Source organism: Cygnus olor, chromosome 1 (genome assembly GCF_009769625.2).
Source record: "Cygnus olor isolate bCygOlo1 chromosome 1, bCygOlo1.pri.v2, whole genome shotgun sequence".
Classification (NCBI taxonomy): domain Eukaryota; kingdom Metazoa; phylum Chordata; class Aves; order Anseriformes; family Anatidae; genus Cygnus; species Cygnus olor.
This window is the reverse complement of record NC_049169.1, coordinates 140,352,066-140,364,176: the sequence shown is the minus strand read 5'-3', so window position 1 is coordinate 140,364,176 and position 12,111 is coordinate 140,352,066. Positions and strand designations below refer to the sequence as shown.

Genomic DNA, 12,111 nt, shown 5'->3' with positions numbered 1-12,111 from the left:
GGGATTGCTCTGATCCAGGTGCAGGACCTTGCTCTTGGCCTTTATGAACATCAAGCCCATGAAGATCAACCAGGACAAAGGCAAAGCCCTGGGGCGGAATAACCCCATGCACTGGTGTAGGCTGGGGGCCAGCTGCCCAGAAAGTAAGCTGTGTAAAAAGGGCCCTGGGGCTCTGGTGGACATAAGCCCTTGCAGAGAGGTTGCTGAAGAGTTGCATTAGCAAAAGCATGGCCAGCAGGCTGAGGGAAGTGATCATTTCCCTCTCTTTGGTGCTTGTAAGACCACATCTGGAGCACTGTACCCAGTTTTGGGCTCCCTGATACAAGGAGGACCCTTACATGTTGGGGGCGATTCCAACAGAGGCCACCCAGTTGGTTGGGGGCTGGAGCACAGGACACACACAGGGAGCAGCTGAGGGAGCTGGGTCCTCAGCCCAGAGAAGAGTCAGCTTTGGGGGGACCACACTGGCTGAGCCCTGACTGCACTGGCAGGCTCTGCAGATTCTTTCCCTTCCCTCCCAGTGGTCTGTCTGCCTGTGCTGAAGGTCAGCTCTGATGTGGGGCTTTGAGGAGCCTCATCTAGAGCCACCCCTGCCACCCCCCTGCTACCGGGTAGGCCTAAAGGCCTGAGTCTGCAGCAGCTTCCCACACTTGCTGGAGTGTCCAGGCAGCTTTGTATCACACACATGTCGGGGCTTTTGTTGTGAACCACAATGCAGACATGCCATTCTCTCCCAGGAGGCTGGATACAGGTTTGTTGAGGAAAACATTTCTTAGGATATAGAATCATAGAATCATCTAGGTTGGAAAGACCTTCAAGATCACCAAGTCCGACTGTCAACCTGACCTACCAAGTCCCATCACTAGACCATGTCTTTTGGTGTCACATCCATACATCTATCTATTAAATACCCCCAGAGATGGGGACTCCACCACTTCCCCATGCAGCCCATTCCAATGCTTGACCATCATGTCCATGAAGAAATTCTTCCTGATATCCAATCTAAACCTCCCCTGGTCCAACTTGAGGCTGTTTCTTGTGTCTTATCACTTGTCAGCTGGGAAAAGAGACCAGCACCCTCCTCACTGTAACCTCCTTTCAGGTAGTTGTAAAGAGCAATGACGTCTGCCCTCAGTCTCCTCTTCTCCGGACTAAACAGTCCCAGTTCCCTCAGCCGCTCCTCAGCCGCTCCTCATAAGTCTTGTTTTCTTGTCACTTCACCAGCTTCATTGCTCTTCTCTCAATGCACTCCAGCAACTCAATGTCCTTTTTGTAGTGAGGGGCCCAAAATTGAACATAGTACTCAAGGTGTGACACGTGAGGTTCCATGCATGTATGGATGATTAAATGATAATTTCTGTACAGGACTCCAGAAAACACAGGAGATCTACCTGCCTGCCTCAGTTACTGTGTTGCAGACTAAGTAATCTAGTACATCCTTTACAATCTTCCCCCAGCAATAAGGGAGTAGCAGCACAGGCCATTTGGAGATTACTGGTTTGTAAATCATCTTTATTGTTATTCTCAATTTTCAATATTTATCTATGTCAATTTTGTATGAGCGTATCTGCTTCCCGTCCAAGGTACTTCCCAGGGTTTCAGTCTTGTTTGCAATCTTGAACATGAAAAGCTCCACGCAGGGGCTGCAGTGACTTTTTGCAGCTCATTCTTGATTTGAGGTGCCAACGGTATAAGAAAGGGTTATGGAATTGGTTCTTTCAAGACAATGACACAGGATGAGTTCCCTGGCTTACAATGTGAAAGAGCTGATCGGAGTAAAACAGCATTTCATTCTCACAAAACTCAGCACAGGGGAGGCATGTCAGCATGGATGAGCAGTGATGGGGAGGTCTGCCATCCAGTGGCTAGCTTTCTTATTTCCAAACAGCTACTGTGGTTTTGATACACGCTGTGTTGTTACTTGTGTGCTCATTTTGAGAAGGGATAAAACCAGGAGCCTCGCGTACCCCCTGCATATCCAAATTCTCAGTAACTGCAGCTCTGTCATGTGGTAGTGTTGCGGGGTCTTTGCTTCCAGTAACTTTATTACATCCAAAAGCTCAGGCTCCTCTTCTCCCATTGCTATCACTTTATTGCTTCCAACGAGAGGCAGCCTGCTCTTTTCAGATGAGGATCCTCCTACTTCCAAACAATTAGCAGCTGGGTTTTGAATCTGATTAAAAGTGACTTCTTTTTTGAATGGTGGCTAGAGAAGAAACCTTGCGTTTGGGTGGCTACATGAGGAATTGTTGGGCATTCCCATTTCCCGTAAAAGCCCTGGTGTGTAGGAAGTGCTGCGCTAGGCGTCTGCCAGCAGCCGTAACACCCGCACATCTCTAGCAAGCGCCCAGAGATGGTGGGGAGACATCCTGCAGCAAGCATGTCAGCTCGGTGACATTTCTCTAATATTCTTGTAAATAATTCATTCCACCAAAGTCTCTTTTCCATTAACTGCTGAGCCCAGGTTGGCATTGTTCGTCTCCGTTGCTGTTTGTATCTTACTTACCTTCTGCAAGAGTGTGGTTAGGCAACAGATAAACGTAGCTAAATTGCAAGTAAGACATTTACAGGATGCTTCTCTTTGATTTTTTCTGTTGATAGTAGCTATAGGAAAGCAAACTGGAGCCAGTTAGTTGTGCGGGCTTTCTTTTGACTCATTGATTTTTTTATTTTGAAATGGATAAGAGCCTTTTGGAGGTGCCTTTCTGCACTGGCTCTGCAGGAAGCCTGAGTGGCAAGCTTACATTGAACACCTGAGTTTTATGCAAGCTAAAACTAGGAGAAATTAATTGTGCACAAATATGATGCCATAACTTCATCTCCTAGCATGAAAGTCCATGCAAGTATCTATAAGATGTCAATCATTTTCACTTCTGGATCTGAAATATTTCAATGGCACGTGCTGCACACACTGCTCTGGCCTGACTTTTCATTGCAAATGCTGCTCTTTTGGCTGTTCTGATCTCTGTGGGAAGATATTGGATGTCAACATGTCTGGAGCTTCAGAGTCTGCAAACTGGAAGGGTTAGCACCAGGTGTGTGATAATTTGGTTGTTCATTCCCCCTCAAATCCATGCACAGGCCTGTGGCAAATCCAAGTCCTTGACCATCAGTGCCAAGTGAGCAGATAATTACACCATGACAAAGATCCTACTTGGGCACATACCTTTCTGTTGGGAATGGAGTAGCCTTTGGGATGCTGCAAGGAATATTCAAGACTGTCACAGCGAAGACTCAGGGTCCACTGGGCACATTCAATCCCTGCCATCAGACCTGTTTTTCTCTCTCCCTTATGAGGGTTTCTTCATGATCTAAGTTTTTGAACGTTTCCCTAGTGTAGCCATAAATTAAAAGAAGTAAATCTGGAACTAATCCAACCAAAGGCTTGGATTTAAAATAGACACACCTTTTAGTCTGCACATTATAGAACTGCCCTCTGGTTTTGAAAAAAAATATCTTTTTCTATTAGCCGTCTATTGATATCTAGGCTACTTCACAAAAATTAGTTGATTCTGTTACTGCCTCTCTCTAAAGAGATTCAAAAGGATTCTGAACATCAGCTCAGTCATAATAACCATTCGAACAATTTGTTTCTGATTTTTAAAATGAAAGGAAAAGTGATGCACGATTTGCTGTAGGAGTTCCTGCTTCAGAGAAGTTTGCTGAAAAAGATTTGAAGAACATGGAGAAATATAAAGCCAAGATTATGAAAGTCAGCAACAGTGAGTATGTTGATCCAGCTGTGATAGCCAGTATTATCTTGATGGTCATATGCTGGGACACGACTGAAGGATGGTATGGGTGACCACAGAAATTGATTTGTTTTAATGCGAGTATGGCCTCTTAAAAACAGAAATCTCATCCTTGTTTTTTGAAGCAGAAAGCTTCAGTAGGGGCCTCATTGAAAGGCAACCCCTAATCTTGCTGCCAAGACATTGGGTTCAGCTGAGCAAAAGTTTACATCTCTTTTGAGGCAAGAAGTAGAGAGGTGGGACTTGGCAAGGGAAGATTGCAACCTGGCCTGTTCCCCATCCCAGCCCCTCACCCCCTCTAAAACTTGGAGCGATACCTTGGCTGGCTATTATTACTTAAATTAGGCAGGTCCAGTGGTAAGGGCTGTCATGCTCCACTGCCAGAGAAATGCAGTACAGTCCCAAGAGAAAGATGGATAAAAGGTAAAGGAAATGAAATGCTGCATCAAGCACCGTGCTGCTTACTCAGCTCAGACTTTCCAAGTTTGAAGTATTTTGTGAAGTATGAGAGGGCTAGCCAGAACTGGCTACAGTGTCCACCAGAAGGCTTTTTTTTTTTTTTTTTTTTTTTTCTTTTCCCACCACTTTTCAGACAACTTTTTGGCCATATATAACTGGCATCGACCCATTTTCCAGCTGCCAGCACCAGCGGAGGGATGCTGGTTAGTATCAGGGCAAGAGCAGCTGGCATCTACATGATGAAACTGCTGCTTGCTTCCCAGGGCTCTCTGGGGAACGAGGAGATTAATTTTTCTTATTTCATACTTCAGGTAATAAATCTCGTTTCAAAAACCTTTTTTTAACTAAGTGTAGAGGCCCAGAGGCTGCAGCTGCATGCAGTCAGGTTAATTACCCTTTATGCACCGCAGGGACTGAGCTAGCGGGGGGAATCTTGCTTCATTATTCATGCCTACACTCACGCCTCACTTGTTTGCCAAGTTGTACGCTTATCCATACAATCCCCAAACATTTGCTGCACACATTCGGATACACTTCCCTGTGAACTCCATCCCCCTGAGGGCTGCACTGCACTACTTCGCGGGTAAGAGGCAAAGCAGCTCCTCCTGCCCTGGGAAGAGCAGAACAGAGACAGAGCCAGGGGCCGCCCTGAGGGAAAACAATGTTTTTGGCACCCTTGATGCAGATGGGGAGGACAGGAGCAATGGTCTTACAGCTGAAAAACCTTACACAGCAGTAACGCTGTGACTGGCACCCTGTCATCTTTGCAGCAGCAGCTGTCTTGGTTTTATAAGGCTCGGATAGACAGAGGTGGGGCAGGCACTCCTCTCCCGTGCAGTGCACCCATAGTCTGCTGTTCATGCATCTGTTGGCTTTGCCCACTCCTTGGGCTGACCTCGCTTCCCCTCTGCATGACAAAAACAGGTAAACTATGAGAGTAAAGATCAAAATGAGTACAGGCAGCCTGTAAGTGATGAAGAGCTCTAAATTTTTTTTTTATTTTTTTTTTCTGGTGCATTGATATTCCTTTCTTCCAGGCTGACAAATGGTGTAAGACTGTTGGGACACGGGACAGTGAAGAGCATATAAGACAAGGCACAGGGATTTTGTGTTGGATGATAAAAAAAAAAAAATCCAGAATAAATTCCCAACGTGGAAAAAGGAACAGCAGCTCAAAGCCATGGCTTTGTCAGCTTTAAAATGGCAGCTTTATAACACTTCACACATATAAAAGTCAAGCATGGTAATGCTGTAAAACTGAGCACTTAAAAAAACTAAACACATCCCAGTCCCCCTGCTCATTTTATTGCTGCGTGGAATAGTATTTCATTGTACTCACCAAAAGGAATAGAAAAATATGATGTGTTTAGCTTTCTAGCAGACTTTTGGAAAACTCAGCAAATATCATGACATTTTTCAGTTGCAAGGAGCTTTTTTTTTCTCTTCACCCTCCCATTTACTTTCTTTTATATTTCTATACCTATAATAAAAAGCTACAATCCATACAACTCCAAAGACAGACCTTAATTCACATTAACTCCTAAACCATATGGTCCTCACTGAAGGAAACATGGTTTAGTCTTGGGCAGTGATCACAGCTGAAGACGTCATTGTAGCTGGGGCCCTTTATTCCAACTACAATACAAGTACGTCTGAGGTTATTAGTACCATTAGAGTTGAAGGAATACGAACAAAAGGAAACAGTCCTACAACTGAAGATGTTAGATCAGCAAAATACAGCAAGGAGATAATGAGCACCAAGTCTGGATGCAAACCATGATTTCTGCACAATCCTAAGACACAAATGGGACACCCCAGTGACAAAAGTAGCTGAAAATGCTAATACTGTGGCCAAAAATACTGGTGAAAAGAGACATACAAACCAAAACAATACATTTAGGTTGTGACTTTTGTTTGTGTACTGAAGAAATATCACCTCTGTTGAAGTGTTTCTTTCTCATTTCAGGTGGGATTTCAGCCTATAATGCAGGACCTAGTAATGTCCAGTCCTACGAAGGAATGGATATTGGCACAACACACAGTGAGTACGCCAATGATGCAAGAGCCAAGATTTTTAAGAGAAATGGTTACTAAGAAAGATATCTGAGTAATGATTAGATTTGAGTTACTGCTTGGAAATTTTCTCCTAATTAAAAAAAAAAATAAATCCTGCATTTCTCCCCCAGAAATGGGCTGGGGTTTGGGAAGGTGGGGGGAGTGAGGGGTGTGCAAAAAAAAGGCTTCCCAGACTGTATGCACAGCTCAACCAAGGGAAGAGATCATGTGTCTCTACTAAGCACTAAGACCACAACTGGAGTGGAATTGTTTTAGGCCCCTTGACACTGGGAAGACCAATTAAGTAGAGGGAAGTCTGCAGAGAGCCCCAAGCTGGTTGGGGTTGGAGAACTTGCCCCATGAGGAGAGAGAGCTTCAGGGGCACCTATTAGCAGACCCCTCCTTATCTGTAGGAGATAGAATCATAGAATCGTTAAGATTAGAAAACTTCTTGTCATCTGCAAACTTACTGAGGGTGCACTCAATTCCCTCATGCAAATTATCAATAAAGATATTAAAGAGGATGGGCCCCAACACCAACCCCTGGGGAACACCACTGGTGACCGATCACCACCTGGATTTAACTCCATTCACCACCACTCTGGGCCCAGCCATCTGGCCAATTTTTAACCCAGCCAAGAGAGTACCTGTCCAAGCCAAGGGCTGCCAGCTTCTCCAGCAGAATACTGTGGGAGAACATGTCAAAGGCTTTGCTGGAGTCTAGGTAGACTACATCAACAGCCTTTCCCTCATCCATCTGGTCATAGGAGATGAGGTTAGTCAGGCAGGGCTTGCCTCTCATGAGCCTATGCTGGTTAAGACTGATCCCCTGAGTAAGTGAGGGAGATGGCGCCAGGCTTCTCACAATGGTGCAAGGTGGGAGGACAAGTGACAGACATAAGATGAAAGAAGAGAGGCTTACGCCAGTTCAAAGTCTGTATTCTGCATGTAACTTTTTCTCCCACGAAGACAGCTGGACAGCGGTGCAGGAGGTTGGAACCAGAGATCTGCAAACTACCTTCTAACCTGAATTTTCCTGTCGTCTCAAGTCAGCTCATTTGTTTCTTCCACAAAAAGACAGCGTCTCCTACCTGTGCTTCATGAAGAGTCACAAGCAGGACAATGCTCCACTAACAAAGTTATACGGACACACATTATGTTTTTGCACTCTGGTTGGTTCAGGTTTTACACCTGAGGACAAACCTTTAGAAAACACGTCTCTATAGAGAAAATCTGGGAAGTTCTCCTCACAGACTGACTGTTGTGACCTTGGAGCAAATACAATTTGAGAAACACTCAAACTTACACATACATTAAAAAAAAAAAGTACAATCTCCTTTTTCATAAAAACTGCCAGCCTGTCAGCAGTAGACATCTCCTTAAGCTAAATATTACCATGGAATAACAGGTGCTATCTAAAATGTTGTCCATTCTCTGTACCTGGAAAGCAGTGATTAGCTCTGCTCTAACTTAGGTAGCTTACTTAACACTTTGTAAATTGTGCCAAGCCAAGCAAGCTTGCTCATTAATACATTCTTTTCAGTTTACATTTCAGTACTTTTGAAGATTGCAGCATCTGCAGTGTAATGAATCCTGTATTTGGATACATACTGTGTATAACAACCGGCAGTGCTCCCTCTGTTGGGGATTCACCAGGCCGCAGCGCTGTGGACACAAATCCCAAACATGCTTGGTAAGGGCTGAGAGATCCCAGCTTTGTCACTTCAGGCCACCATTCTTAGTAAAGGTCTAATACCTGCTGTCCCCCAACGCCAATGTGAGCAGACTATGTGCCTACTTTCGTGGGTGCCAGTACTTGTGCCATCTCTTTTAAGCATGCTCAGTACGTTGGATGCACTACATGTCCTTCTTCAGGGCTGAAATTTCAGCTTTACCAAGCATCTCTCTGTGGGAACACGGAAACCAGCACACGGACTGTAGGTACACTGCAGCACAAGATGCTGTGCAGATACTGAAAGGAAGGAGGGAAGCAAGAAAACCAACATTCATTTATCTGCCTCATTTTTTCCTTGCTACTCTATATCCTTTGGACTGACATCAGTCTTTTTTGCGTCCTTCTGACTGCAGCCTGTAATTCCTTGAAAAATTGATTTTTTTCAGCTCAATTTTGCATTTCTGCCTTTGGCCTGTCTGCAGCAGCCATTGCACTCTTCATTGTACTACTGCGCCTACCCTTTGTCTTTCTCCTGCACACAGTATCTCTAGCTTTTATGTCCCTCTACTGATACGCCTATTCCTTTGAACTCCTACTGGTTTTTACTCTTCTCTGCAAGCATGCAGAAAGGATAAACATTCGTTTTCAGCCACTTGTATCCCTCTGATCTTCTCACAACATACAGTCATTAAGATTAACTCCTCTACAGTGACTCTAGCGTGGGAGAGGCTCACAGCATGGTAAACTATGGAATTTATGCTTGCTGGAATGAAAATTACTTTATCATTTGATAGAGCAACAGCTTCCTAATTTTAGCCACAATTCTTAAACTGTAAATAGAAATAGTTGCACACAGCACTATTCAAGATAATCCCATGAAAGGTGTTATTTTGTATGTTTGGAGCTCATAATTACTAACCTAAATCAAACAAATATGCTTTAAGGTCTCCAGATTTCTTAAGTCTGCAATATTAGCATGAGAAAAGCATTAACTTTCACATAGACTACAGCTCTTAGGCTATTATTACTAAACACTCAGAATCAAGAAACACGTATGCAGTGACACAGCATATTTCCTGAAAGACAAACTGTACAACCTAACAAGATGTGAATCACTCCTTCTGTCACTCCCGAATGGCGAGTTCGGGTCCCTATTTTAAGATACACATGAAGCCAGATGAGACTGTCTGCTAAGAAACAAGTTTGATATTTGAATGACAAAGCCTGACTCAATAAATTAAGCTGTCAATGGATATCCAGTCAGTTCTCAAATAACTTTTGAACAGAAGCCATTTCAATTCCTGTTCTTTTCTCAGCACAGTGAAGGTAGAGTCATGCACCTTTGTTGTAAACCTTTACTATTAGCTGGGAAATGCACTAACCATCATTAGTTATATCTAGTCTGCTTACTTTCCTGCTTATCTAACCTTGTTTATAAAGGTCTCTAAAAGCTGGCCATAAACTGCAATAATCTAACCAAAATGTTTAAACATGAAGTAAAAACCCCAGCCATCTAGTATTTCAGGCAAACGTTAGCAACACTGAATTTTATATTTGTACACATGTAACCCTTCCACAAATCTTTTAATCATCAGCATCATCTCTGCCACTTGTACCAGACGTGGTAAGAATTAAGCTTCCGTTTCATACACAAACACTTAACACAGGAGTTAAATTATTTATTTCAGAGAACATAAATGCAACCAGCACACCTTATGACTTAATTTCTTTCTGCTCCACAGGTTTCAGACGACTTCTAATGATAAGTTCTCCCTTGCTCGTAAGAAAGGTGTCTGACATTTCCTCTTCTGTTGGCAACCCATAAGGTAGTTTCAGCGGCTGTATCCTAAAGGCAGAAGAGTTTGCTTAGTAAGGTTCTACGACTAGAATGGAGTTATATTAAGTATTCCAAATAAAATAAGTAGCTAACAAACCTTATCAGATGTTTAACAACTTTCAGTTTGGAATTCACAGAAGGGATATTTTTGTGCAGTCTTGGTTGATGCGCCTATAAAGGATAGCATAGGTTTTAAAAATACACTTCTACAGCACAAATCTCTGTTCACTGAACTTTCCACACTATCAGTGAAGATATAAACCACATATGCATATTTAGATCTAGAGAAATAAAACTCATGTATTCCGATAATACAAAAAATATGAAATCAAAACTTGATCAAATTCTTGATTCCAGCAAAATGACAATTCCAGCTTTATTCCCATCACATTATTAATACAAATTTCTTCCAACTGTTCAAAATACCTGTAAATGTAAATACAGTAGTTTACAGGTGAGACTTGATTCACTTAGGCCTTAAATTGATCAAACACTTTTTTCCTCCGTAATATAACATTGACTAGATGAATCTTTGCACAGTCTGCAATTTGGCCTATGAAAAACTGGAAAAACAAATTGACACAAACTTTTGGAGTTTATTTGAAAATTCATCATACCTTTTAGATTTGGAAGTCTTTTCAGTAATAAATGAGGCCTATTTGCCTGTTTGCAATATCTAATTAGTATCACCCAGAGAAAGCTGAGTTCTGAGTATTTACAAATCTGTTTTTATTTCAGCAGAATTCTTAAGGTAAAGTTCTCCTCAAGCACAACAGCAATACCATACACATGTAATCTGAATTCCCAATAAATGGGTATTTTCCATTACTGTTCCTCTCAGCTCTTACATACATAATCCATTTCTCAGTTGTACTTTATCGTAGCTGTAAAGAAACTGAAGTTTAGTGACTGTAAAAATTGAAGTCCTTAAAAACAAGCAAACATGCAAGAAAAACTGACACCTGAATTCTACCCTGTTTCTCTACATATTTGATGTGCATAATAAGTATGAACGACAACCATCACCACAATACCTTATCCAGTCCAAGATTATGTATTATCATCTTTTCCCAATATGGGCGACCGATTACACTTTTTATTCTAGTAACAACATGGATTTTGTGGGGCTGCTCAGGGTCGCCTCCATACTTTTCATGATCTCCGGGCCGTGGTTGAAATACCTAGAATAGAAGTGTCACAGATTGTTTTTCTAAACATGTGAATTATTATTACACTTAACAAAATAACTCTCTTCAGCATTGGTAAATATCTAACATCTCCGATTACATTTCTTTTCAGAAGGTAAATGCACCAAGACCTCAAATTTAGCTTTATAACATTACCAAACATATTTTTATAATGGTTTGCAGATTAATGCATTGACTCTGAAGTTAAGCCATACGACTGCATGGAGATACACAGAACCATAGAATCATTAAGGTTGGAAAAGACTTCCAAGATCATCTGGTCCAACCATCCCCCTGACACCAATGTCACCCACTAAACCATGTCCCTAAGCGACACGTCCAACCTTTCCTCGAACACCCCCAGGGACGGTGACTCCACCACCTCCTTGGGCAACCTGTCCCAATGCCTGACTGCTATTTCTGAGAAGAAATGTCTCCTAATGTCCAACCTAAACCTCCCCTGGTGCAACTTGAGGCCATTCCCTCTAGTCCCATCCCCAGTTACCTGTAAGAAGAGGCCAACCCCCAGCTCCCCACAACAGCACTTCATCCATATGTATCTCACAGAAGGACCTCTATTCAGCCTATGAACGGTGAGTTTTTCCACAGGCTTTACGAATGATTTTAGGAAAAGTGAAACTAAATGGCATCTTACAAAAAGATAAGCTACAATACAAACTAAGCCCAGCTTGCAGTCTCTTTGGTTTTAGAGTCATTTACCCACATCTCCAGAAATCTGGCACAGCACAGAATTAAGCCCCAAATTAAGCAGGCTGATGTCTCTTCTCAGTGTCCTCAACTACGGCAGCACGTACCTCGTTGGGAATTCTCGACCTGGTGAACATCTGACGGGCCCAGACTGCGGGCGCTACCCCCTCGGTCCTCTTCCCCAGCACCTAAAAATAAATAAATAAATAATGTCATTCGTGGCCTTACAGCCCTGAACACCCGCCAGCAGATTACACAGCCGCTTTAAATTCACATTCGGCGGGCACACAGCCTGCATTTACTACATCTCGCGGCGGCTGACGGCGAAGAGAGTACCCCGGCACTGAGGTACACCGGCCTTTCCCGGCCAGCAGAGACCCCGACCGGCCCCCACAGCCCCCGGGACCCCCCGGCCACCTTCCACACAGCTCCCAGCCC

General features: G+C 43.2%; 2 protein-coding genes across 2 annotated transcripts; one reads left to right on the top strand and one right to left on the bottom strand.

Annotated features, from left to right (window-relative positions):
• The first annotated feature begins 43 nt into the window (after positions 1–43).
• Positions 44–6,320, top strand: LOC121074630 (lysozyme g-like). Its single transcript, XM_040566999.1, is given in 6 exon segments — positions 44–143; positions 3,639–3,765; positions 3,767–3,833; positions 5,249–5,335; positions 5,338–5,387; positions 6,176–6,320. Coding segments are annotated over 6 exon segments (561 nt in total). The 3' UTR covers positions 6,306–6,320.
• Positions 6,321–9,599: 3,279 nt separating this feature from the next.
• MRPL30 (mitochondrial ribosomal protein L30) lies at positions 9,600–12,077 on the bottom strand. The gene is made up of 5 exons (XM_040547997.1): positions 11,976–12,077; positions 11,781–11,861; positions 10,813–10,959; positions 9,876–9,949; positions 9,600–9,787 (listed from the first exon to the last, which is right to left on the bottom strand). Exons 2-5 carry the CDS (start codon positions 11,808–11,810, stop codon positions 9,655–9,657), a joined length of 384 nt encoding a protein of 127 aa, XP_040403931.1. The 5' UTR covers positions 11,811–11,861; positions 11,976–12,077; the 3' UTR covers positions 9,600–9,654.
• Positions 12,078–12,111: the final 34 nt, after the last annotated feature.

Coding starts and splice junctions, on each gene's coding strand:
- MRPL30 (XM_040547997.1), bottom strand. CDS start 11,810: ATGTTCACCAGGTCGAGAATTCCCAACGAG. Junction 10,960..11,780: donor GGTCGAGAATTCCCAACGAG/GTACGTGCTGCC, acceptor CTTCTATTCTAG/GTATTTCAACCACGGCCCGG. Junction 9,950..10,812: donor ATAATCTTGGACTGGATAAG/GTATTGTGGTGA, acceptor TATCCTTTATAG/GCGCATCAACCAAGACTGCA.